General features: G+C 35.3%; 1 protein-coding gene across 6 annotated transcripts in view; it reads right to left on the bottom strand.

Moving 5' to 3' along the window:
* USP9X (ubiquitin specific peptidase 9 X-linked) overlaps nucleotides 1-26,181 on the bottom strand; it is a 111,693-nt gene that overhangs the window by 21,798 nt on the left and 63,714 nt on the right. For all 6 annotated transcript variants that reach the window (XM_081276571.1, XM_081276570.1, XM_081276575.1 and 3 more), the window contains 15 exons: nucleotides 25,285-25,380; nucleotides 24,233-24,444; nucleotides 22,863-23,103; nucleotides 22,374-22,523; nucleotides 21,280-21,400; nucleotides 16,012-16,142; nucleotides 15,548-15,826; nucleotides 13,674-13,799; nucleotides 12,800-12,925; nucleotides 11,371-11,537; nucleotides 5,515-5,623; nucleotides 5,174-5,320; nucleotides 4,463-4,609; nucleotides 3,752-3,974; nucleotides 1,025-1,245 (listed from right to left, as the gene is read on the bottom strand). In XM_081276571.1, the coding sequence (XP_081132697.1) occupies nucleotides 1,025-1,245; nucleotides 3,752-3,974; nucleotides 4,463-4,609; nucleotides 5,174-5,320; nucleotides 5,515-5,623; nucleotides 11,371-11,537; nucleotides 12,800-12,925; nucleotides 13,674-13,799; nucleotides 15,548-15,826; nucleotides 16,012-16,142; nucleotides 21,280-21,400; nucleotides 22,374-22,523; nucleotides 22,863-23,103; nucleotides 24,233-24,444; nucleotides 25,285-25,380 (2,496 nt within the window). The remainder of the gene's footprint in view (nucleotides 1-1,024; nucleotides 1,246-3,751; nucleotides 3,975-4,462; nucleotides 4,610-5,173; nucleotides 5,321-5,514; nucleotides 5,624-11,370; nucleotides 11,538-12,799; nucleotides 12,926-13,673; nucleotides 13,800-15,547; nucleotides 15,827-16,011; nucleotides 16,143-21,279; nucleotides 21,401-22,373; nucleotides 22,524-22,862; nucleotides 23,104-24,232; nucleotides 24,445-25,284; nucleotides 25,381-26,181) is intronic.

Here is a 26,181-nt window from a genome sequence, read left to right as displayed (position 1 = left end):
ACAAGAAAAGATAAAATAAAAACAAAGTAGCATAGGGTATGTACAAACATGACTACAATTTAGGTCTTGCCATATTCTCTTCTTCGAAAAGCCACATCATAGTTATGTCAAATCTGATCCACCCCTACAACCTAACATTGCTTTATTCTGCACTGGATATGCCAAAGGCAGTCTACACTTGCTCACAAGATCATGTAATACTATTTCAAGTGTAGAGGAGTTTATTCTTTAAGCAAGAAGAGTTATGATCTGGGGGAAATGTAAGGACAACCTAAAAGCAAGAACATATAGTAAAAGTGGCAGATACTGTCCAACTTGTCATAAACCAATGGAGATATAATTGAAAATATGAAGTAGAAAAGTGAAAATATAATTCAAACTATTATCAAAAGGAGATGGGTACATTGTTACTTTAGAGACATACTATATCAAGAAGAGTTCAACCAGGAGAGTCCATTTCTACTTTCAAACATACTTTTAACAGATTTGATGAAAGTATAATATAGTCGGCCCTCCATATCCACTGGTTCTGCATTTGTAGATTCACCAATCCCAGGTGGGAAATATTGGGAAAATAATTGGGTTGGTGCTGAACATGTACAGATATTTTTTCTTGTCTAAACAATACAGTATAGCAACTATTCACATGGAATTTACATTGTATTAGGTATTTAAATCTAGAGAGGGGGCTGGGGTTGTGGCTCAGTGATAGAGCACTTGTGTGAGAAACTGGGTTTGATCCTCAGCACCACATAAAAAATAAAAATAAAGGTATTGTGTCTTTACAACTAAAAATTTAAAAAATCTAGAAATAAAAAGTATATAGGAAAATATATATAAAGGTTATATGCAAATGCTATACCTTTTTATATAAGGAACTTGAACATCTGAGAATTGTGGTATCCTCAGGGCATCTGAACCAATCCCCTGTGGATACTGAGGGATGACTGCACTCTCTTGGAAGAGAGAATAGTATCTGATATCAGAACTTCAAACACAGAAAACAGAAATAACTAAAATTTACCTCATTGTCCTGCTTCTCATCCCCAGACATATCATCATCTACATCACTACCTGTGCCTTCAATTGCAAGAATACCGTTCCTGATGGAAGGAATCATGTAGAGTTGCTGAATCACAGAATTCATGTAACAAGTAGCACCAGCATTTTTCAGCCCCACAAATCCTTTGGGTGGGCGGGGTCCAACAGGTGGCAGATATTCCCATTCAGTAAGTGCTTCACAAGCTGAAAGAAGGGAAGAGTCTTGTAGCATGAACATAACCATTCTGTACTTTCAAGCTCTATTAAGCTGATAAAGTAACAATAATGACAATTTCACCATCCCCACAGCTACCAGAGGCAGTGAATGCTCTCACTTTGCATCCCCTCAATCTAACATAGAAGCACAGGCCATTGCAGATTCTTAACATTAATGTCCACAAACTCATGTTTTATCTGGTATTATTTATATGGCAGTCTTAAAAGTAGTCATACAAGATGGCTCAATCCTAATCTGTGTGCTAACTTTGGTTTTATCTTTACTGTAACCATCATTATTAATTTTCTTATCATTTTATATGCTTTTTAAAAAACATATATACTTTTTAGTTGTCAATGGACCTTTATCTTATTTATATGTGGTGCTGAGAATAGTGCCCCACACATGCTAGGCAAGCACTCTACCACTGAGTCACAACCCCAGCCCATTCTCTTTTCTTAAACATGCTTTCAATCTCACTGTGGCATGAAACGTTATATAAATATATCAACACATGAGGCTTTGCTCAGTTTCAAATAATCCTAGAACCACTGAGGTTCAGTCTCAGTTTGGACACTTTTTTCTACCTTCAGGTGACCTTTTGTCCGCTCCTACTAAGAGTAACATTTGCTTTGCCTATATCCACAGTGCTATTTTGGGGAGTAAACCAGAAAATGGATTTAAAAATTCTGTAGGAATTGTCAATCACTAAATATATGTCCCCAACTCCCTCCACCTACCTAGTATAAACCTGAAAACAACACAATAATCATTTTCTAGGGAACCAGTTAAATAAGTTTAAGTATATTGAATTGAAAAGTATCTAAGCCAATACATGGAATTAGGTCAATACTTACATGTCAGATAGGGAACAATGACAGATATATTATTAAGGTATTAAGATATATTATTAAAAACAGAGTGAAGAAGACTGTATTTTATTTCCATTTGTGGTTAAAAAGTTGGGGGGAAAAAAAAAAGGTTTTGGCAGGGCACAGTGGTGCATACCCATAATTCCCGTGACTCAGGAGGCCGAGGCAGAAAGATCACAAGTTGGAGGCTAGCCTCAGCAACTTGGCGAGATCTGGTCTTAAAACAAAAACATTTAAAAAGGACAGGATGCATAGCTCAGTATTAAAGGGCCCTTGGGTTCAATCACCAGTACCACACACAAAGATTTTATATGCTAAGCAACTCAGTGAGACCCTGTCTCAAAATATAAAAAAGGGCTGGGGATGTGGCTCATGGTTGAGTGCCCCTGGGTTTAATCCCTGGTATCCCCCATGCATTTATATGTAGATTCTGCATACAGAGAAGTGGGAAGACAGACATGAACTGATGATAATGATTATAGCTTTCAAAGAGGACTGGGGAAAATGGATGGGCAGAAACATACTTTTCACTGTATACTCAATCTTAAGTACTTGAAGTTTCCACCATGTAAATGCATTACTTAAAAATAAGTGCAAACTCCTCTCCGTTAAGTTAAAAGAAATAATGGCAACAAAAATCACCTTACTAGATTTGATAGCTAAAGGTCTATTCTTCTTAAAATTTTATATTTTCAGTTTCAGCCCAGGTCTAATCTCTTAAGCAGTCTGTTTAACCAGAAACACTCAAGATGTTATTTTAAAACTTCCTTATATTCTGAAACATATTAAAAACGATTTACTATAACCGGATATATATTTATTTGTTTTTAATGGTATATAGGGATTGAATTCAAAAATATTTAACCCCTGAGCCACATCCCTAGCCCTTTTTAAATTTTTTACTGAGTTGCTTGCTTAGGGCCTCACTAAATTGCTGAAGCTGGCTTTGAACTCAATGATCCTCTAGACCCAGCCTCCCAAGACACTGGAATTAAAAGCGTTTGCCACCATGCCCATCTATATTCTTAAGTGGTGTAGATAAACCGGTTTTCTTCTTAAAATGAAATTGCCTTGGATTTGTTTGTTTTTACAGTTATTTTATATATGCATTCAATCCCTTTGAGCTTCAGTTTCATATCTTAAGATCTAGAATCTGCAGCTACTGTCATAGGCTTAATGTGGGTTATCAAGTGAGAATATGTAAAATACACCAAAATAGTATCTTCTCACATTCTAATCTTCAAAACTCCATATTTTCTTTGATGATCAACCTTGTTTTCATATGAATTCTCAGTGAGTACCTGAGAGGTTCTCTAACCCATGCAATTTAGTTGTAAGCTGTATTTACTTTGGCTACTCTGGAATTGGGATTTTACTTCAGATTTGAAGGCTGAAAATTTGTCAAATATTTATACTAGTTACAACAGTTAACAAACACTTGAAAACTTTTCTATATAAGGTTCTCTGCTTGTAATGATCATAATTATATATCCATTTGCTAAAAATGTCAAGCTAGCAACTGACAGAAACAACATGACAGATTTTTACTGAAAGAAACTTGGCAAATAAGAAATTGAAAAATTACAACATCCATCACAACTTCATATTTTAAAATACTTACTAGTTATTGCTGTCCCAATGTAATACATTTCAGTTAAAGAATCTACTATCTGTTTGAGATTCCTCACACAGCCAACAGCTAATGCTACAAGTAACTCAAAACCAGCATTAATCGTAGCTGGTGAACTACAGACTGGGATAGCCTGCTCAGCTGGGAGCTCTCCATTTCTCATATATTGCAGGTAAACATTGGATGCAGGAAAGATGAAATCGTCAATTAGTTCCTAAAAGGAGTTGAAAAAATGATTACATATTAACAATATATTCAGGAAAAGAAAAAAAATGTCTCTTGTAAGAAAACAATTTAAAAATTACTTATCAAAATTTAAGATCTTATTACAGCTCAGAAAACTTGGATTTAGAAAAATGAGTATAATTAAGAGACACATCCAATTTCTCATATTAAAACAAAGTATTAAAGACAGAATAAACTGCATTACTTAACAAAATTAACATTAATGCTTACTCTAATCAGATGTCTATCAAAATAAACCGATTTTGAATAAAAATTACTAAAATGACACTTTGAGTTACCACATAAAAAAACTCGAAATGATACATGACTCAGTCTTACAACAAAATGGAGGTTTGCCTCATTTTAATAGTCTGATGAAATGATTAATCCAGAGACATTGATGCTATTAGACAGATTTGATGGTGAAACATTTAGAAGGCTATGAAATCTAGTAAGGACCAAGAATGCTGAACTCACCTTAATGAGATTAGCACCTCCTTTTTCACAACCAATATGAAACTTTTTCTCAGGAGTTTGAAAGGCCAGTAACTCTTTTGTTACCCCAAGGTGGCCTTCCAAGATAGTCTCTTCAACACCCGTTTCACCTGTTCTTTTAACATCATCCTGCCAAATTAAAAAAAGAAAATAAAACAATAAATAAATGTCTAACTTTTAAAAGTGAGGCTAAGAGGGAAGGAAAAGCCAGTACAAGACAGAGCTGGAGGGACATAAGATAATTTCCAAAAATTGATCCACTGAAGCAAGTTTACAGAATTTCTTAGAAAGCAGGCTTTATAAACTATTAGAAAAACTGCTATTTTCAAGACTAAAACCATCAGAAACAAATTCTCATGCAATTATGTCCAGGAGTTATGATCAAAGTGCTAGCCTATCAGACTCATTTTTTACAAGAACAATTTAAGAATGCTTTTTTTTTTTTTTTAAAGCTAGCAATTTGTAAAAAGGCCCAAAATACTAAAATGGAAGGAGGTAAACACCAGCATTCAAAGTTTCTAGTAAGAAAGCATATTTTATACAACTAATGAAACGTTTGTTCTACAAGTCATAAATATCCACCAATCCTTTGGTTTGTTTGATTACTTTGGAGCTCTCCATTTAACCAAAATGCTCAAAACTATAAACCATCTCTTTTAACAATGATATATAACAGTATTAACTGCAACTTACCCTAATTCTTTTAAGCCAATCAATTTCATTATTGAGAAGAACTTCAGCATTGGGTACATTAATATTACTGTTATAAGCATAATTAAGAAGATGCCTTAAGAGAGTGAAGTAGTCGCCTGAATGTTTAGCTCTCTCTCTGGCGGTACTCTGAAAATAAGAAGGTATGAAAATATGAATTTATATGCCCATGCTTAGAATCTACTTTTTAAATACTCAGTAAATTAGAGCAGATAACTAAAACAGGGAAATTTCCATTTAATAAAAGCTAAGACCATAAATCCCTGAACGTCCCTGGTGAAAGAGTAAATCACAAATGGTAAGCATATTAAAAAATGTCTCACCCCCAAAACGGTAAAGAGCAGAGTAATGAAGAAAAGTAGAGGCCTGTGTCCCATGCAACACCTGGTGCACATTAAAAAGAACTGCTCCTGTGCCACCTGACGAACAGTTCTGAAACAGAAATGTTTCACATTTAATACATTGCTCTTATTAAAAAAAAAAAAAAAAATTCTAACACTGTTTTCTGGTTGGGGGGGGTTTGAATTAACAGTTATGATAACAAGGTAATCTCCCACTTGCAGTCTTGGCAATAGTTAATAAACAAGCTGTATCCTCAGGAACGTAAGCTCAACCCCTGTGTCTTCTGACATCTGTTTCGGAACAAGCTGGAAATGGTCTTCTAGACACAAAATGTTCTAAAGTTAGCTTAATCCATGTTTTTGGCCTTCCAGAGAATTTTCATTTGGTTGTGCTTTAATACAACCACTTTGTGGGAATTCTTCTGCAATCACCCAAGGATACTACTGCAGATGTTCCTTACGTCATACTAGTAGTTTCAAGGGTATGGTCTCCAGATTAGCAACATCAGAATCATCTTGAAAATGCCTATTTTCAGATTCTATCCCAGAATTCCTGAATCAGAAATACTAGGGGTGGGGACTGAATTAGAACAAGATACATTCCATGCTTTTATCATCATGTCAAAAAGGATTCTACAGATGTCATGAATAATAAAAAGAAGGAAAGAAAAATACTAGGGGTGGTGAGGCCCAACAATGGTTAAAACTATTTAGGTGGTTCTGATGAGTGCCAAAGATTGAGGACTAAGGTATTATGCAATATTTCCTCTATGATGATCTATAGTGAAAACATGGATCTTGTCTCAATCCTGGGAATTTTACATGTTCATTTTGAACCCAGGGCTGCTTCACCACTGAGCTATGTATCAGCCATTCTTTATTTTGTTTTTAGTTGTAGATAGACACAATACCTTCATTTATTTTTATGTGGTGCCCCATGCATGCTAGGCAAGAGCTCTACCACTGAGCATTAACCTCAGCCCCAGCCCTTCTTTATTTTGAGACAGTCTAAATTGCTAAGGCTGGCCTTCAACTTGCAATCCTCCTGCCTCAGGCTCCCGAGCTGCTGAGATTACAGAAGTGCACCATCATCCTGAGCTTGGATCTTTTTTGAAAACAAGAAACAAAAACCAAAACTCTATTATATACTATACAGATTTCGCTAGAATAAACACTCCAAGAACCTGAAGCAATGTGTGGCATACAGTAGGTGTTCAAGAACCAGTTACCAAATGTACAAATACTATTCGTTTACGAAATGGTAGTCTGTCTCCATTAGAAAGTAAGCTCTTTTGGGGTGGGGGGGCTTTGATTTGTTGATGCCAGAGTTCCAGGCACCAAGAACAATGTCTGACACATGGAAGAGGCCCAGTGAGGACTTGCTGACTGAGTATGTGTGTATTTTGCAGTTATCACCAACTACATTTCTGTGGTAACTATGTTTTATCTTTGTGCTAGCTGCTGAGCTCAGAACTGACTTTTTATTTCAATTGTAAAGGACCTGACAGTATACATTTTGTGACTCACCTCCCTTCCTGGAATTTTTAGGTTTCTGAAAACTGCCCATGGGCCCATAAACCAGAGGGACTCAGAAGTTCCTAAAATTATTGTGGGTAGAATTTGGGAGTAACCCAAGTGAAGTCAGGAGTACATAAATTTCTGAGAAGAAGGTCCATGGCTAGGTCAGATTTTCAAAGGAGTGTTACACCCACTGCCTGGTTTAGTTTGAAACAAGTTAGGTATGTAGCCCAAACTGGGGTGGAATGGGCTGCCCATAAAGAGTTTGTCAATTCTTCAAAAGCCCCGGAGCACTGTCACACTTTTATACTGCTTGCCAAGAAACACATTTCTGCTTGATAAATCCTGTTGCTTCCATCTTCACGACGTACCTGGAATCTGATAGTTTCTTTCCACTTTTATTAATGGAATAGTTTAGCTGCTTTTCCTAATACTCTACAACCCACACCCAACCACAGAACACATCAGATTTCTCCACTCAAAACCCTCCAACAGATTGCCATCTCACAGTGATCATCAAAATCCTCAGGGTGACTATAAAATCCTTCCAGACTATGTATTTATCCCCTCTGGTCTCAGCCCCTGCTACTGCCCTCCTTTACCCTTCTACCCTTCAACATGAAAGGAATGTTCCTGCCTCAAAATATCTACCTCTATTGCTTCTTCTGCTTAAAACAATCCCTGGTTACCTACATGGATCATTAACTTACTCTTTCAGACTTTGGATTGAAGGGCACCTCAGTGAAGACTTCTCTGACTTTGCTGGATAAAAATGAACCCCACTGACTCCTAAACTCCTTATTCCCCTTTCCGGCTTTATTTTTCACTGCATTATTTATTAGGTCTAACATACTATATGGTTTTCCCCATGTTTTCCATTCTCTATATCCTTTGGCATATACGCTCCAAGAAGGCTAAGAACATCTTCATTTTGCTTACTGAACTATTCCATAGTGTCTGCTACATAATAGGTACCAAACAAATGAGACTGACCACCATACTGAAATCAAACACTACTTAGATAGTAGCATCACAGGTCTTCTGTCAAAGTGACTCCCACTAATCTCTTTCACAGTGTGATCCTTTGCTCCTACCTATCAAAACTGGATCTCTAGTTCTACTCTGAAAGCACTATCCCAGGGGTGGCAATAGGAAGGGTAAAGCATTAGGCCCTGGAGGGTTTCAGAAAAGCTTATCACACCTAAATGAATTCCAATATTCCAACTTATTATCAGTGTTATGATGTGGAAGCAGACCTTTTAATAGGAATGGAAATTTTGGAAACTGTCCTGGTCTAGGGATAAGGAAAAGTTACTGGAAAATGTGGCATTAAAATTGAACTTGTGAGTAAGGAGAAGAGGAGAACAAATCGTGGAATGCTTAAAAAACAAACTTAATGTTTGGATTTGCTTAAAAGGCAATAGGAAGACATAAAAAGACTTTAAGCAGAAAAGAAACAATTGTATTTTGTAGAGACCATTCTGCCTACAGTGTGCTCAACAGATTAAAGGGGTACAATAACAGCAGAAGGAGGAACAAGGACATTGCAGACGTCCAGGCAGTGGGAGCTGGCTGTTTTGACAGAGGAAGAAGCAGTATAAAAATTAAATTAAAAGCAGAAGCAACATAACTGGAAATGAGGGGGAGAGAGGGGCAGCACAATGGCTATGTCTATCATCCTTTTAAATTTTTTCTGGCACCAGGGATTGAACCCAGGGGTGCTTAAACACTGAGACACAATCCCAGGTCAGTTTATTATTTGAGACAGGGCCTTACTAAGTTACTGAGGCTGGCTCTGAACCTCTGATCCTTCTACTTGAACCTCCTGAGCTGCTGGGATGACAAGCATGCGAATACACCTGGCCCATCCTCTAAATCCTAACTAAACATGAGCTCACATGCTAAATCCAGCATAAAACCCGCACTCCTGCTTCTTCCCAGGCAAAAGGTAACCTATTCCTTTTCCAATTCCCTAAGTACTTCATCTTTTATGGGGACTAAGACTGATGTAATTGAAATGACTGACAAGGTCAAAACAAGAATCAAGCTTTTCTTATATGTTAAATTCTGACTTGTTTCTGCCACAGAGTTTGATTCTGGGTATAATTATAATCTACCAGTAATATGCGAAACTCTACTATGTGCTGGGCAGTTAAAATTCAAAAGTCAAATAAGGAACTTTGAGACTCACATAGTTTTTTGGTAGTACTAGAAATATAACTCAGGGCCTTAAACATGCTAAACAAGTGTTCTACCATTGAACTACATCCCCAGAAATTTTCATAAATGGTTGAGGGCAGAAAACATGTTTAAATCAAGTTCCTTAAAATTATACATATAAGTTGTGATGGACCTTTATTTTACTTATTTGTATGTGGTGCTGAGAATCGAACCCAGTGCCTCACACATACTAGGCAAGCGCTCTTCCACTGAGCTACACCCCAGCCCAAGATCCTTAATTCTTTTTTCATTAAAAAAAATTTTTTTTTAGTTGTTGATAGACTCTATTTATATGTGGTGCTGAGAATTGAACCCAGTGCTTCACACATGCCAGGCAAGTGTGCTACCGCTGAGCCCTACCTAGCCCCAGCCCCAAGTTCCTTAATTCTTACTAGGCCAAGTTCATGAAACACATTCCTTGTGAATTACAGTAGATGGGGTAGAGAGAGAAGAAGGGAGGGGAGGGGGGATAGTAGAGGATAGGAAAGGCAACAGAATACAACAGACACTAGTATGGCAGTATGTAAAAACGTGGATGTGTAACCGATGTGATTATGCAATCTGTATTTGGGGTAAAAATGGGAGTTCATAACCCACTTCAATCAAATGTATGAAATATGTTAAGAGCTATGTAATGTTTTCAACATTAAAAAAAATTCCTAATAAAAAATTAAAAAAAAAATAGAATAAGAAATCTGCTATCTCCAGGACTGACTTCAAGTCTCCTCCCGCCTCTCCTCCCCAACTAATATCTACCACTGAGCTATGTCCCCAGGGATTGAATTTTTATTTTGAGACAGGCTCTCCCTGTGTTGCTGAGGCAGGCCTCGAACTTGTGATCCTCTTGCCTCATTTCTTACTGTAGGTGCCCGCCACCATACCTAGCTTCAAAAAACTTCTTAAGCATTCCTACTTGAGAACCTACTACACATCAATTTTAAGCACCCTTGAGAGTAGGCAAGTTGAACACACCCTATTACATACATCATGTACATTTTTTAAGCTTTATTTATCCATCACTAGATTTCACTTCAGCAAATTGCTTATTTTGACTTTATACTAACATTTCTACAACTAATTTTGTCATTACTGAATGGCATGTATGTAAGACAGATTAATCACATATTAACAGTGACACTAAAGTTTAAAAACTTAACCTTATATATGAAGGTCAGGATCAGACTGACAGAAATGGATGGAAACCAACATTTTCTACAAATCTGATGGACTTGCACAAAAGAGTGCAAATTGAAATTATTATCACTGACTAAATGCTTTTGAAAGGAAAGGCTTTATAATTGATCTTTATTCTAGTGTAAAATGCCAAAATTCGTTCAGTAACCTTGTCTCATAAATTTTATATCATATTAACTTTGACTAAAGAAAATCTGGCAAGGGAAGGGAGGAGGAATGGGAATAGGAAAGACAGTAGAATGAATGGGACATTATTATCCTATGTGCACATATGATTACACGATCATTTTAATCCTATATCATGATTAGAAGAACGAGAATATGTCAAAATACATTCTACATCATGTATAACTGATTAGGAAAAAAAGTATGAAAACTTAAAAAAAAAAAAAAAAGAAAAGAAAAGAAAGAAAACCTGGCATCTAAGAATCTAAGATAGGAGGACAATATCCTAGTTAAATCTTACAGTTCAGATTTTCGAAGATGGGCTAATCCATATTTCCTAAGTAGAAAAAAATTAGTACTTTGAGAATTAATGTTGGCTTTTCTTTGCCTTTTTTTTTTTTTTTTTTTTGTACTAGGGATTGAACCCAGAAGTGCTTTATCCCCATCCCTTTTTGAGACAGGTACAAGTTGCTAAGTTGCTAAGGCTGGCTTTGAACTTACGATCCTTCTGCCCCAGCTTCCCGAATCACTGGGATTACAAGGCATGTGCACCTAATGCTGGCATTTGCAGAGACAAAAAAAATCAAATGAATTCAGGTTAGGTAAAACATTATTACATAAAATTTTCCTCAACACATGCTACAGAGATTATCTGATTTAAGAGATACATTATGCCAGCATAAATCAATTTATTTCTGCTTACAAAATAAAATCAATTTTTATAAAATTAAAGACACTTACTTGCTGTGACAGTGCAAAAGCAAGTCAATAATGAATGTCTGCCAAGCCTTTTCTTTACTGAGAGCATCTAAGGCTGTTGGAATCAAGGCAAAACATAATGTCATCACTTCCAGTGCTTCACAGCAAACCTGTTCATCTTCCAAGTCCAGCTCATTGCCTGCATTGGTCTGTAAAATTAATCGGGAACAAATTACCTAGAGATGCATTTCAGAAAAATCTCATGTGATTTTAAGACTCCAAAGTAAATGCTTACAACTTATCTACTTGCTTCAACAACACAGCCTTAGTCTCCTGCAATTCTTCAGGCTCTTTTGAAATAGTCTAGAAAGAATTATAATGGAAAACAAAGTCTAATTCCAGTATTTTTCTGTCTAAAAAAGGGCTGAAGGAGCATATTGAGCATGACATGTACTTCTTTGTCCTTAAGGCTCCTTCTAAGTTATATACTTTTATACCAAAAACCATGCTTTTCTAAAGAACCACTCTAGTATAGTACTTTTGACTAGTTCATCTAATTTTCCTATTGTTCCATTTCATTCAAAATCACTTGTCTTGAACAATTATTCAGGAAGATTTTGAAAGCAGCCTAAAATATGCTTGTGAATTTATTCATTAAAAATAATAACTATAGTACATGACTGCAACAGAATAGGCCTTCAGTAACTTACAGAATGAAGACCCAGGAATGTATGAAATATGATATGTCAAGAGCTTTGTAATGTTGTGAACAACCAATAAAAAAAAAAAAAAAAGAAGACGACCCAGGACTTTAAATAGACAGATACTATTGGACACCAATAAAGTAATGAAAATTGAGGGTTATATTTGCTATAAAATACAAGTTCTACTGAGCCATAAAAGTACGTATAACTCAACCTCTCCTTCTAAATATGTAGCAGTACCTACCTAATAGGACTAGGTACATATGACAGAAAACCAAAGAGCCAAGCATAACTTCTGTTGTGTAAATAATTTAATACAAGGTCAGATATGATACCTAACTGGTTGATATTTTTCCTACTTTTTTGACTGCTTTAAGAGACTCAGACAAAAACACTTTAATGCCATGATACCATAAGATAATTAACTAAACCACAATTCACATAGTATTAAAGGGTGATGAAAGAGTAACAGAATGGGAGAATGCAATTCAATGATACGATTTTATTCGATCCCCCAAAGTAGTTAAAAAAAAAAAAAAGGGGGGGGGGACACCAATTTTATTTAAAAAGCAGATTCAGGGCAGGATTCTTAAGTATTTTCAAAGCAAGATTTTTATTAAATTCTCAACTATAGATACCAGTTGATTTTCAGTCATTAACATGCAAGCAGGTAGAATTTTTAAATATAGCAAACTTAATAAAAATTTAGCCACATACACAATTAGCAACATTTATTAAAAAGAATATATTTCTGTCACAATTCTTACCTTTTCATAAATTTTAGTGATTTCTTCATTTGGGCTAAACACTAGTTGTAATGCTCCACATCCTGATGCCCAGATGATTTTTTGTATAGCTCTAATGACACAAATATCAGGCATGTATCTTGACGCCTGCAAGATAATGAGTAATTAAAACTATTGATAGAAATAGGAATTAGTGAGTAGTAGTATCACTGTCTTTAGGTTTTCAAGTTGCCTTCATCTTTTATTTATTTAGCTTAAACAAAAGTATGCTCTACAAATTAGTACCAGAAACCACACTGTTTTTATCAGGGTCTTAAAATGACAACCATTCTACTCTGTTGCTTACCCAAGAGACTTGAAACTCTCTATCTACACAAACACATGCACAGAATATTAAATTACAGCTTTCTTAATAGTCAAAACAGTCCAAGTGTATGGATAAACAAAATGTGAAATATCCACAATGGGATATTATTCAGCAACAAAAAGAAATAACTACTGATCCATATAACATACATAATTCTCAAAGTCAATAGTCTGACTTTCACATATATATTACATACATATGCATGTAAAAAAAGACACAGAAGAAGACATGCCATATGATTCAGTGTTAGAAAATGGAAACTCCTCTTATAAGGACAAAAAGATCAGGGACTACCTGGGATGAGAGTTGGAGGAAAGAATGGACTGTAGAGGGGCAGAAAAGACTAACAGAAATATTTTGTGTCTTGAGTCTTCATGTACAATGCCCTAGATTTGATCCCAGTGCAATAAATAAACTTTTGGGTAGTGGTTTTACATGTGTGTACTTGTCAAAATTCACCAAACTGTATACTTTCTGTTATCTGTAAACAAAGATATAAAAAACTCATATAATTCTTACAATACTAACCTCATCAGATATCTGCTGAGCAAGACGAACTGACACATTTCTAAGCATACACTCAGATGATGGGTTAGGAATGCTCTGAAGGGCACTTTGTAGCACCACTGCTTGATCATGAGTAACTTGGTTGACCTGGAAAAACACTTTATTTAAGTAATTCGTACATAAGCAGACCCAATCATTTGCACTTCATTCATCAACATCCAAGATGACCATCTCTGCACAAATATAGAGCCTGTAGTGACTTAGACAAAGCACTTGATGCTGCCAACAAGGTGTGGGTTCCCTCTCTTGCACTTTGAAGTGCTATGCGCCTCTCTGCCAACTCCATGTTAGATTAATCCACCTTGTGTCTCAATATCTGGGTTCAGTGTAACTTGCAGAGGATAAATGATAAACTGAATAGACTAGGTTCAACTTTAGGGACTCAGTAAAATATTACACATCTTTAATATACATGCCCCTAGGCAGACCCTGCTTGCATTTTCCCCTATCCATCAAATTCCACTTTGTAAAGGAGAAAAGGAATGGAAAGGGGTGGGGGGGACTAACTTATGAAAGATATCAAGTGTCATTCCTTCACAGAATAACCAAATTTTGCAGTCTACAAAAACAGATAATATTTAACAACACAATTCTAACTGCCTTTGAGTGGTAACTTCCCTTGTATGTACTATAAATATTTCTATGTCATCATTTAAAATATTTATATATTACTAATTTTATATATTTTACTTCCTATAGACTATGAGCTTCTTGAGATTGGAGGCTATTATGTACTAATGGCACATTCTCTGAAAAGGTTAAAAGCATTTTTTATTTTTGGACTTCATTAAACATCCGCATTAGGAATTATGACAAGAATCTGTTCTTATATCAAAACAAGAAGTTGTCTTTTAGTGCTTCCCCAAAATCCCAACAAACCGGACCCACAACAACAAAAACAAAATAATATAAAACATAGGTCATTTTATTTTATATTGAAAATTTCTAACACATATGAAAGCAGAGAATAATTTAATAAACTGCCACATATTCATTACCCTGCTTCAACTCTTATGAATAACGGACCAAACTGTTATTGTTATTATTATTCCTCCTAATTTCCAATCTCAGTATTGTTTTCAGTCAAATCTAATATAATAGCATTTATAAGTATTTCAGCCACTATTACAGAAATATGGGGGGGGGCTTTTCCTTTTAAATGAAACCATAATATTATCATACCTAAGACATAATTATCTTATCAACATTCCAATCTTCCCTAATTAAGACATAATTTCTAAAGAATAAAATCTCATCGCTGAAACTTTTATATTCTGTCAGTACCTTTGTAAAATTATCACTTACAATGTATATAATACAACTAAAAGTTTAGTTTGACCTCTCATAAGTAGGTGTCAAATTCTGGCATATTTGGAGAAATTTAGTACTATGGATCAAGGATGCCACCAAGGAAAAGGCAGTCAGATAAAAAGCTCAGAAGTGGAGGTTAAGCTGATCAAAGTGGGAAGGGAAGGGAAGCTGACAATAGGCTAAATTAATTACACCTGATCTTCACATGTCTGGCAAGTACAAGTTACTAAGAGACTCATAAGGGGTTTTTCTTAAATTTAAAATAATTTAAAGTCAAGCAGGATGTAAGCAGCAAGGGGAGGAACTGCCTTCTCAAATCAGTAGTATACTCAGTGAAACATTTACACTTTTAACACAAATATACTCTAATAGAAGAAGCTTCTAAAACAGGTACCCAACTGGAAAAAAAATTGCAACATTTGGAATCAACCCCAAACTCTACTTAAAAGTTGCTGAGAAGTTTTATCTTAAGAATTACTATCATAAACTATTACAAAAAGAATATTTTTTAAAGTCTGTATTACCGATGTCATGGGATTCACGCCTTCTACACCTGGCTGACAAGCTTCTGCCACTGCCCGAACATGGCCATAGCCAATAGCAGTTAGCAACAGTTTGGCTATTTTAAGAGCATTGAGGTAGGCACCCCTTCGAGTTTCCATATCTGCATTTGGTAGGAAGTTATTTCTGGTTAGCATACTCAGGACGAGGGGTAGGCCACCACTTTTCAAGAAGTGAAACTGAAAATCAGAGGAATCATCAGCCAGAGGCGCACCAGCAGGCATTAACAAGGCATAGACCACCTAAAAAAAAAAAGAGGGGTGGGGGAGACACTGTATTAAGATTCAATAACTTCAATTTCTATCATCATTGCTAAGAAATACTTGACCAATTCAAAAATATCTCACCCATGTTCTTCATATTAACAAAAGATCAAATTTAAAGAACATGAATGGAATAAATTCAGAAGGGGGAGGGGAGAACCAACCTCTGTTAGGTATAGCACTTGTGAGGCTGAAGGACCAAAGAAAAGCGAGTCGAGAGATGGACTAAGGCTGCTCTCTCCAAGTTTGGCGTGGTCTAAACAAATAGCTCTTAATTTTTCTATTGTTGTACTATCTGTAAGAAAGAGAAGACACGGTCTGAAACAAAACATAATTCACGTCGTCTTCATAATATTTCAGTTGCCACAGGCTCTTTTAAACTAGATTGATTTAATAACACATACACACACACACCAGCCACCCCAACCAGGGCCCTTTAATCAGTCATCTTGAACACAAAGGGAGCAGTAGAGGCTTCTAGTGAACATGCCCTCCTAAGCCAATGGAGACTGAAAAAAAACACTCGAAAAGAAGTGGTTCTGAGCCAGCACAGTGGCACATGCCTATAATCTCAGTGGCTCCTGGGTTAAAAAACAAAACAAAACAAAGAACAAAAAAATTATAAACTCTTTCCTCCAAATTCTCTGTGTGTGTCCTCATGACACCACTAGCAACTTGGCAAGGCCCTGTCTCAAAATAAAAAATAAAAAGGGGGGGGGGCTGGGGTTGAGGCTCAGTGGTAGAGCATTTGCCTCACATGTGTGAGGCACTGGGTTCAATTCTCAGCACCGCATATAAATAAATGAATAAAATAAAGATCCATTGACAATTAAAAAGATATATGTTTTTTAAAGGGGCGGGGTGCTAGGGATGTGGCTCAGTGATTAAGTGCCCCTGGGTTCAATTCCTGGTACCAAAAAAACCAAACCAACCAAAACTAGCGTGCTTCACTGAGAAAGACATGGTGGTACACAGGAAACATTCGTAAAATTTTTAGCCAACATTAATAATGCAAATGTTTACCTTAAAATAAGAACTTTGAATTTTTTCTATAGTTGTGTAATTAAAATTTTTTTAGTTTCTTCTAAATTACAGTGAACAGAGTTAAATAAAACAATAATTCCACTATACAATTAGGCATTTGCTACCAAATTTAAGAATAATTAATCAGGGGAATTCTGTCTCTCCTCACTTGAATACATCTTTTTTTTTTTTTTTTTTGAGAGAGAGAGAGAGAGAAAGAGAATTTTTTTAATATTTATTGTTTAGTTTTCGGCGTACACAACATCTTTGTATGTGGTGCTGAGGATCGAACCAGGGCTGCATGCATGCCAGGTGAGCGCGCTACCGCTTCAGCGACATCCCCAGCCCTACATCTTATTCTTAATGCTTGGGGGGCGGAGGGAAGAAAGAAAAAATAGTTAATTACCTTTAGAAAGTACTTTGATAAAGTTCTTTCTAAGTAACTGCCCTATAATTTAAAAAATTGCTCGATAAATTACTACTTTTTTCCTACAGAAAATTAATAGTAAATAATAAGTTAGTAAATTAAGTAATCATTTAATATGTGTGCATATATGCATATATTTTTCCCACATTTTTACTGGTGCATTATAGTTGTACTTATTCATGGGATGTGTTATGTATTATTAAGTGCATTAATTATTTCAAAGAGCTTATAACAGACTTGGACATATTTAAAAATATTAGCTGCCCGAACGAAGCTTCTATAAAAAAAGCAACTTATTCCGCCTGGTAAATAAACAATTTAATCACTCAGTATCAAGCAAGTGTCTTTTTCTGCTGCACACAAAGGACACAGGAGTTAAGTCTAGTTTAGATCATAAGACATCAAATTATAAAGAATACAGAAGCTCCAAGTTGAACAGCAAATCATAGTACAGACCCACTTTACTTCACGCAATGATCTGCAAATACCTAAGACATAAAGTCAATTACTAGGACATGCATGCTATGTTTATAGCAGCATAATTCACAATATCCAAGCTATTTAATCAACCTAGGTGTCCATCAATGAATGGATAAAGAAAATGTGGTATATTATACACAACGGAGTTTTATTCAGCCATAAGGAAAAATGAAATTTATGTCATTTTCAGGAAAATTTAAATAAGTCAAACTGAGGTGGTCAAAGGTTATGTATTTTCTGTCACATGTGGAAGCCAAAGAAGAAAAAGTAAAAGATGGGGATGGATCACGTGAAAATCAATGGAAGATCATTAATTAAGGAAAGGGACTAAGTGGCTGGAGGTGGGAAGGGAGGGGGAAAGTGCTGGGGAGAGATATTGGCCAAATTATATTGTTTTACTGTGTATTATGTGCATGTAATAATACTTAAAACATCCCATGAATAAGTACAACTATAATGCACCAATAAAAATGTGGGGAAAATATATGCATATATGCACACATATTAAATGATTACTTAAATGTTACACAGCTGATTATCATCTGAAAAAAGCATCTTCACAAAATTTCTGCCGGAGACTTCTGAAAAGAGCTCACTCTCGCCATCTGGTGGCAATAAACTCAAATCACAAGACCAAGGATTCTATAGTAGTTTTGTATTTTATAATGTCAGAAGGTTGAATTTGGATATACAATGCTACAACTATTAATGAGACATTGATGAATGAAATAATACAAATTTTATACAATAAAACAGATCAGGATTAAATAAAATTTAGGTAAGTTTTATCTGAGAGGCTAATTTGTGAAGTGACTTGTCTCACTAATCAGAAAGTAAGATGAGAAAGCCAATAAGGTGGTTACTAAGGCAGTAATAGAAGCATAAGACAGTTTTTAAAACTATCACGGTCACTCAGTGGTCAACGTCCCACACCCGCTTCAATCTCCAGTACCAATAAAATATAGTTGATATATTGTCTGGAAAGCTATGGATGAATATTCCTTGTAATATCTCCCTAGAAAGGAGATCAACTTTGAACTGATGACCATTTTCTTGGCTGGAAAAAAAAATCCATTCATTTGAGAAAAAGCACCATCCTAAACTGGTGGTAATGTAGGGAGGATGATTTATATATATAGATATATCTTCTCAAAAGTTTTGTATTTCTATTTTTTTGATTTAATATAAAGATGTAAGGGCACAGGACAGAATTATTTACAGGGTAATTATCCTAGAATATAAAAATAAACTCAGAAGAACATAAAAAGGAGAGGAAGCAACACCAGAAAGCTGTTGACAAAGCGCTACCTTATAATATACAATGCCAGTTAACAGATGGAAAAGGAATGATGAAGTGAAAATAATTCTGCAATCATGATAAAAACTGATTTACGTCATAATCACAGTAAATAAGGCGAAAATTTCATCAGGAAAAGATAGGCAATGTCTCAAAACATATTCCCACAAAAGGAGAAAATATTAACTTCAGAGGAGAAACCCAGCAACTAAGTAAATCTGGGTTAATGTAACCAAAAGGACACAGTGTCTCCTGTTGTGATGCCCTGAGATAAACAAGGCATCAATGTAAGTTGTACTGTGTGGAAAAAAAATATACAACCTGTATAAAATCATGAAGATTTTTGAGATAGTCAACACCACAATTGATCTGTACTTTTCGAACACATCAAGGTGATGAAAGAAATACTAAGGTGTTTTTTTGAATTAAGAAACAGTGCAAGGGGAGGAGAGAGTCTATACACAGAGGTAGCCCAGCATGAAGATTTAACTCAAGCGATGTCAGGACAATGACCATTGAGTGGAGTGAGGCCCAGGATTGAGAGTATAGTCCTGCACACAGAAACGGGTGGTGGTGGTGACTTGTTACATGAGGAGGATAGATTAAATAGGAAAATATGTTAAAGGACAGCTACCAGACATTTCACAAATACAGATAGATAGAAAATTAGAATGAACCTGTCACAGGTGACAACTGGAGGAACTGACATGATCCCATGGTTTTAAAAGAAATATATACACACATACACTATATGTATGCGTACAAGGACTCATAGGTCCTTGGAGAAATGGCAGATTCTAGACTAGGGTTACAAAATAAAGGTTGTCAGCCTGAATTATCTTGAGCCAACAAGAACACAAGTGCTCAAAAACTGATGAGAACAAATTAAAAGAAACCAGCTTGAAGAGGTTTCTACTGACCAAATTAGAGATAATTTGAGCATTCAAGTAAATGTCAAGTAACAGATTATAATCCTTTGAATGTAACAGGAAACCAAGAGTTCATACAGATATAAATGCATAAAAAAAAGCCCATGAGAAAAAGTATAAACAGATTCAAGGTATCTCAAAATACTTTATTACAAAGGGAAAAGAATAATTTTTCCAGCAGAGAAGGAAAAAACTCAAGTGCTTACAGAGATCATCAGGAGTAAAGGGAGAAACTGAAATCACATAGCATCAGAAAGAAGACATGGAGAAGAACAGAACATCACTTCTGTGGTATTACCAAAGACTCAAATTGAAAGCTGTGTATGGGGGGCTGGGGATGTGGCTCAAGTGGTAGCGCGCTCGCCTGGCATGCGTGCGGCCCGGGTTCGATCCTCAGCACCACATACCAACAAAGATGTTGTGTCCGCCCAGAACTAAAAAATAAATATTAAAAATTCTCTCTCTCTCTCACTCTCTCTCCTCTTTCACTCTCTCTTAAAAAAAAAAAAAGAAAGCTGTGTATGGAAGGCAAAGAACCGACAAATGAGGAAGAGGAGGAGGAAGAGGAAAAGGACAAGAGCAGAGTTGATGGATTATATAATGAACAACAATGGAAAATTATTTTGAAAGATTCAAGAAGGCATATGGGAAGAATTAAAGAGATATTTAAACAAATTGGGGAGGATGTAGGAGTAAGAATTTTCATCTACAAAGTGGACAATCAGTACACATCTAAAATTGACAAAGAACCAGTGGTAAGAGGATATTATTTACAGATATAATGGAACATACATATGTAAGAATAAAAGTTCAAGTTGAAAGTGATTGTTTCTAGGGAATAAAGAAGTAACAATACTGTTGGTGACAAATGATCTACATAACAAGACATATGAAAGCAAATGTTATCTATAAAAGGCCTCAGAGTAAATATTTGAGGCTTGTGGGTCACAATTACTAAGCTATGCTATTGCAAAACAAAAGTATCAAAAGACAGTGCATCTTTGAGTGTGGCTACATACCAATGTAATTTTGATTATCTACGTTAAAATTTAAATTTCATGGATCACAAAATAGTATTCTTTTGCATTTTTTAAAAAGAAATTAAAAAATTTAGAAACCATCTTAAGGTATTTGGTTATTAAAAAAAAAAAAAAAAGGTATTAGGCTGCATTTGGCTTGTGTTTATCAACCCTTAAGTTGTGGTCCATTCAGAACGAATTTGCAAACATACCCCTTTTGTTCAGCATGTACTTTATCATCATTTAAACATTCTTACCTGGTGGCATAAGTTTCATAAGCACTCTTGCTCCATCTCTAAGAGGTGGCATGTTTAGGCTACTACCCAAGTCTGCAACTTGCCAAAGGAAAGAGATGTATCTAGGATGCAGTGACATTATCTAGAATACAAAATATATGAATTACCTGTAAATCATCCCCCACAAAAAACATAATCCAAAGAAGTTAAACTCCATAATTTGTTCATCTCATGTCTACTCTGGTATAGTTAGCTTTTGGCATCTTCTCACATTTACTAATCCTTCCTGATACAGACTGAACACCTTATCTAAGACACTTCCAGTAACTTCTTTGTGATGGCTCTTTTACTGTTCTATTAAATTTCTCCCACATATACAACTTAAAACTCTGGACATACAAAAGGATACTATTCGCACTACTCAATTCCTAATCAAACTGCTGCTGGGAACCAAATTCTTCTGACACTGGAATAGCTGGTGTTACTGTAGTCATTAAGATTTTTGTGGAGAGGGGACAAAGGAGATGTCAAGAAAGGGAGAAATAACTGCTTCTATGGAGGATATTCTGCTGACAATCTAAGAAGATTACAGATATTTTCCTACATAAACAGTTTTAAATAAAGGACCCATTTTATTCTGGTACTGGGGGATTGAACTCTGGGGCACTAGGCCACCGAGGCACAACCCCAGCCCTATTTTGTATTTCATTTAGAGACAGGGTCTCACTGAGTTGCTTAGTGCCTTCCTTTTGCTGAGGCAGGCTTCAAACTCATGATCCTCCTGCCTCAGCCTCCAAAGCTGCTGGGATTACAGGCATGCACCACCACACCTGGTGACAATGATATTTTTTGAAATTTATATATTTGAGTATTATAATTAGGCTCTAATAGATTACTTCAATGTAAACACATCATATGTACCTATAGGGAAATTGTTTTACACTTCAACTGAGTTACAATCACCATTTAGAGCAATCCATTCTAACCTTAATGGTCAATAGTTGATAACTATTGTAAACTCAAGAAAAAATAACTATTTTGTATACTTCTTTATTCTCAAGATTCTAGCCAGCACAATGTCTTACACACAGTATGTGACAACTGCATCTACTCACCACTCCGGGCAAACAACTTTCCACTTCTGGATTGGGACCATCACTGTAATGGTTACCGTGATTTCCAGGAGATCCAGTTGAGGAATCAGAAGAACTATCAGGGCTTGAAGGCATATTGGAACTTATTTGTGTAAGTTTGGCTGTAATCAGCTGAAAAGGACATAATGTATTAGTATCAAAGACAAGGAAAAATATTTACACAAAACCCAACTCAGAACCTAGTGACATACCAAGAAAACACCCTAAAATAACATGCTATACTTTTAGAAATTTTTAAAAATATTACCTTATATAACCCACAGTTTTTAGAAATCTTTTATTCTGATATTTTGTAGGTGTCAGTATGCCTGTTTTAGTTAGCAATATAAGCCCAAACACCTAACACAGCCTTATGCATAACAAATAAAAAGCATTTCTTGAATGAATTAATAAATAATCTCAGGTTTAGTTTTATCAAAAAAAATTAGCAAGTATACATACTTTACTTACCGATTTATCTTTAAGGTTTAATTGTCCAATCAACTTCCTATCATCTCCAGGATCTATTAGCTCACCGCCCACAAAGAGCTCAATTTTTGTATGGGCTACATTGGCTTTAATGCGATTGAGAATACATCGTCGAACTGAACCAATTGTATCATTTGTATGAGACCATACCTCCAGGTCATCTACCTGTCTGCCCTGGTTTGGAAATCGAACTACAAAAGAGAGGTGTTTGCCACGGAAAGCTCTGCGGGGGGAGGGGAAAAAAAAATTATCATATTCAGCAGTCTTTCAAATCCAGTGGCCAAGAAAATAAAGCTAGGAATTTAACACTGAGTATTTTCTTATTAAATAAGGGGAAGTGAATTAAAGATACTTTTTATTTTTAGTATCCTCAGAATGAAAAATGATCGTTCCTTTTAACTACAAGTAACTTCAAAACACAACATGTTCGTTAATTTTCTACCTACAGTTGCTGAAAATGATGGATATGACTCAAGGAAATTAAGACAGTGACAGAAAAATTCACTTATTTTTATGCTATAAAAGCCAATTAAGACTTTATAAATGTGAAATGTAAACTTTACCTTGAGAACATCAACAAAAATGCTAATATATATTTTCCCTGAAAAACTCTATAAATATGAAAATTCACCCGAAAATGATATTTATGTTAGCATATTACCTTCTTTTAGTTAAGATACAAAATACAAATCATACTAAAGGAGTAACTTTATCTAATTCTTAAAAGGCAAAAAAAGATGACACTTTATATAAATGGCATTTAAATTACTAAATGATGAAACCTTAAGAAAAATGTTACTTAGCCCATATGAAAATCTTTTTTCATTTTTTTAAAAATATTTTAGTTGTCAATGGACCTTTATTTATTTATATGTGGTGCCGAGAATCAAACCCAGTGCCTCACATATGCTACGCAAGTGCTCGGCCACTGAGACACAACCCCAGCTGCTGAAAATATTATATTTCTTCCTATATTAGCTATCTATAATGGCAGCTTAAAAAACTTCTAATTACTCCCCAATCTGACTAAGCTATTATTTTTAACAGTTAAAAAGGCCACTATTGCAAACATTCTGTATGATACGAATAACTCAGCTTTTCTATGTTTCGCTATGTTGCCCAGGTTGGCCTTGAATTCAGGATTCTCCTGCACTAGCTTCCGGAGTCGCTGGGACTACAGGTATGCATCATCACACCTGGCACAAATAATGTTTTTAATGGGCAAGACACTAATATTTTGTAAAAAGATTAATTTCCTCACTCTTTTTACCTGTATCGTCTTTTTCAATCATATGATTAGGAAAATACCCAATAATTAAGAATTAGCACTAGTTGATCAGTTATTCACAAACCTTGACATAGGTAGAATTGTTCTTTCCTCATGATAATCACTGTCACATTCATTTATATATTCTCTTAAAACAGTTAATACTCGAACCATTCGAACTGCTTCTTGTCTTGCACAATTAATACTGTCTTTGTCACCGTCCAAAACACACAACGTGTCATAAGAAGCTTTCAAGCGATCAAAGCAAGACTGAATGAAGTCTTCGTGGATCACCACCTACAAATAACGGGCCAAATAAAGATAGTTCAAGTTGCTCTAAGATGGAAAAATTAAGCATATAACATTAACTTAATTAGAGATGACAATGGCTAATTTAAAGGTAGCTCTCAATGAGACTCGGTCTATAGTAATACAAAAACACATCAAGGTTTTTCTTTTCTGTCTTTTTTTAAGGAAGCTAGTGTTATGGAAATTACTAGGATAAAGTAGGTTTCCAAAATGAACTTTAAAAGATTAGGTACTAGTATCAAAACAAATTCAGTAAATCTCTTTGCCATTTCAACAGATGATTAATAATCATATTCAAACAAATTAAGCCAGCCATGTATGTCAAGATTCACTTATGATATTTTGTTTAACAGAAATATGAACTTTTTACCAATATTTTTGATAAGAGCTGGAACAAAACAATTTCTAGTTAATTCTGAATAAAAGAATAAAATTCTTGGGGCTGGGGCTCAGTGGTAGAGCATTCGCTTAGCATGTGCGAGGTGCTGGGTTCAAGCCTCAGCACCACATAAAAATAAATAAAAGTATTGTGTGGAACTGCAACTAAAAAAAGAAAGCATAAAATTCTTACAGGACACAGAGTGCGAAGTGTTATCAACTGGTACTCTAATATGTGGGAATTGGTTTTGTTTATTTATTTTGCTTGTGGTACTGGGGATTGAACCCAGGGCCTTGCCATGCACAGCAGTTGAGAAAGGGTCTCACTACGTTGCCCAAGTTGATCTGGAACTTGCAATCCTCCTGCTTCGGCCTCTCAAATGGCTGGGATTACAGTCACGTGCCACTGTGTTTGGTGTATGTGGATGTTTTAAGCTCACAGATTCTTACCTGATTAACTTGTAGCCTTGGACCAAGGTTTGTGTATATCTCTTTCAGTAGATCTATAGCTCTGCTGGCAATATCATCATTACTCTGAATCACAACCTAGGTTCAAAAAGATTGAAATGTTAATTCTCAAGACATGTTTAGTTGATCATATGCTCAATTATTTTTAATATACTCTTCAAAAATTAATATTTAACTATAATCTGACTTTAATAATCAAGTGAAACTGGTACAAATAGACCAAAAGAATAAATGAAAAATTTTAGTCTTTGAATAAAGAAAACTATTTAAGAATGAGACATTTTACTTAAGATAAAATAATCTTTGACCATTATTATTTAACCCTATAATTTTAACATCTTATTAACCAAGTCGTAAGGCATTACAGGAGGAATTCAAATTAGTTGAAAGGAAGAAAGAGAATAGTGAAATAGTTTAGCATACTCTCCTTCCACTCCCAGTTTCTAGAAAGCTTTATCACCCATCTAATTACATTAGTGGTTTTCAAACAATGTTCAGAACCCAAGAGGGCTTAAAGGAGGTGTTTCAGTGCTGACCACTCTAAGAGGCTTGGGGACACCAAACAACAACAAAAACCACAGGATTTCTTTTTTTGATTAGATTTACATTTTGGATTATTACGTGAATTTATTTTTAAAATCCATTTCCGCTGTTAAATTTTAGTATGTGCTAAGGATCCCCACTAACCTTTTCTGCTGCTACAAAAAAGCTGAGAACACTTTCTTAAAAATTTTTTAAATACTCGTATACCACACTAAACATCTTAGTCTACCTATGGTTTGTAGAACATTATTTCATAGAAATCTAACAAAACGATATAAAGTGCTGTATTAATAGGTCAGATTTAGGGTTTTTTTTTTTTTTAGCTTTTTTAAAATT

This window comes from Spermophilus citellus (assembly GCF_964194105.1).
Source record: "Spermophilus citellus genome assembly, chromosome: X".
NCBI classification, from domain to species: Eukaryota; Metazoa; Chordata; class Mammalia; order Rodentia; family Sciuridae; genus Spermophilus; species Spermophilus citellus.
The sequence above is the reverse complement of the archived record's forward strand: the minus strand, read 5'-3'. Positions and strand labels throughout refer to the sequence as shown.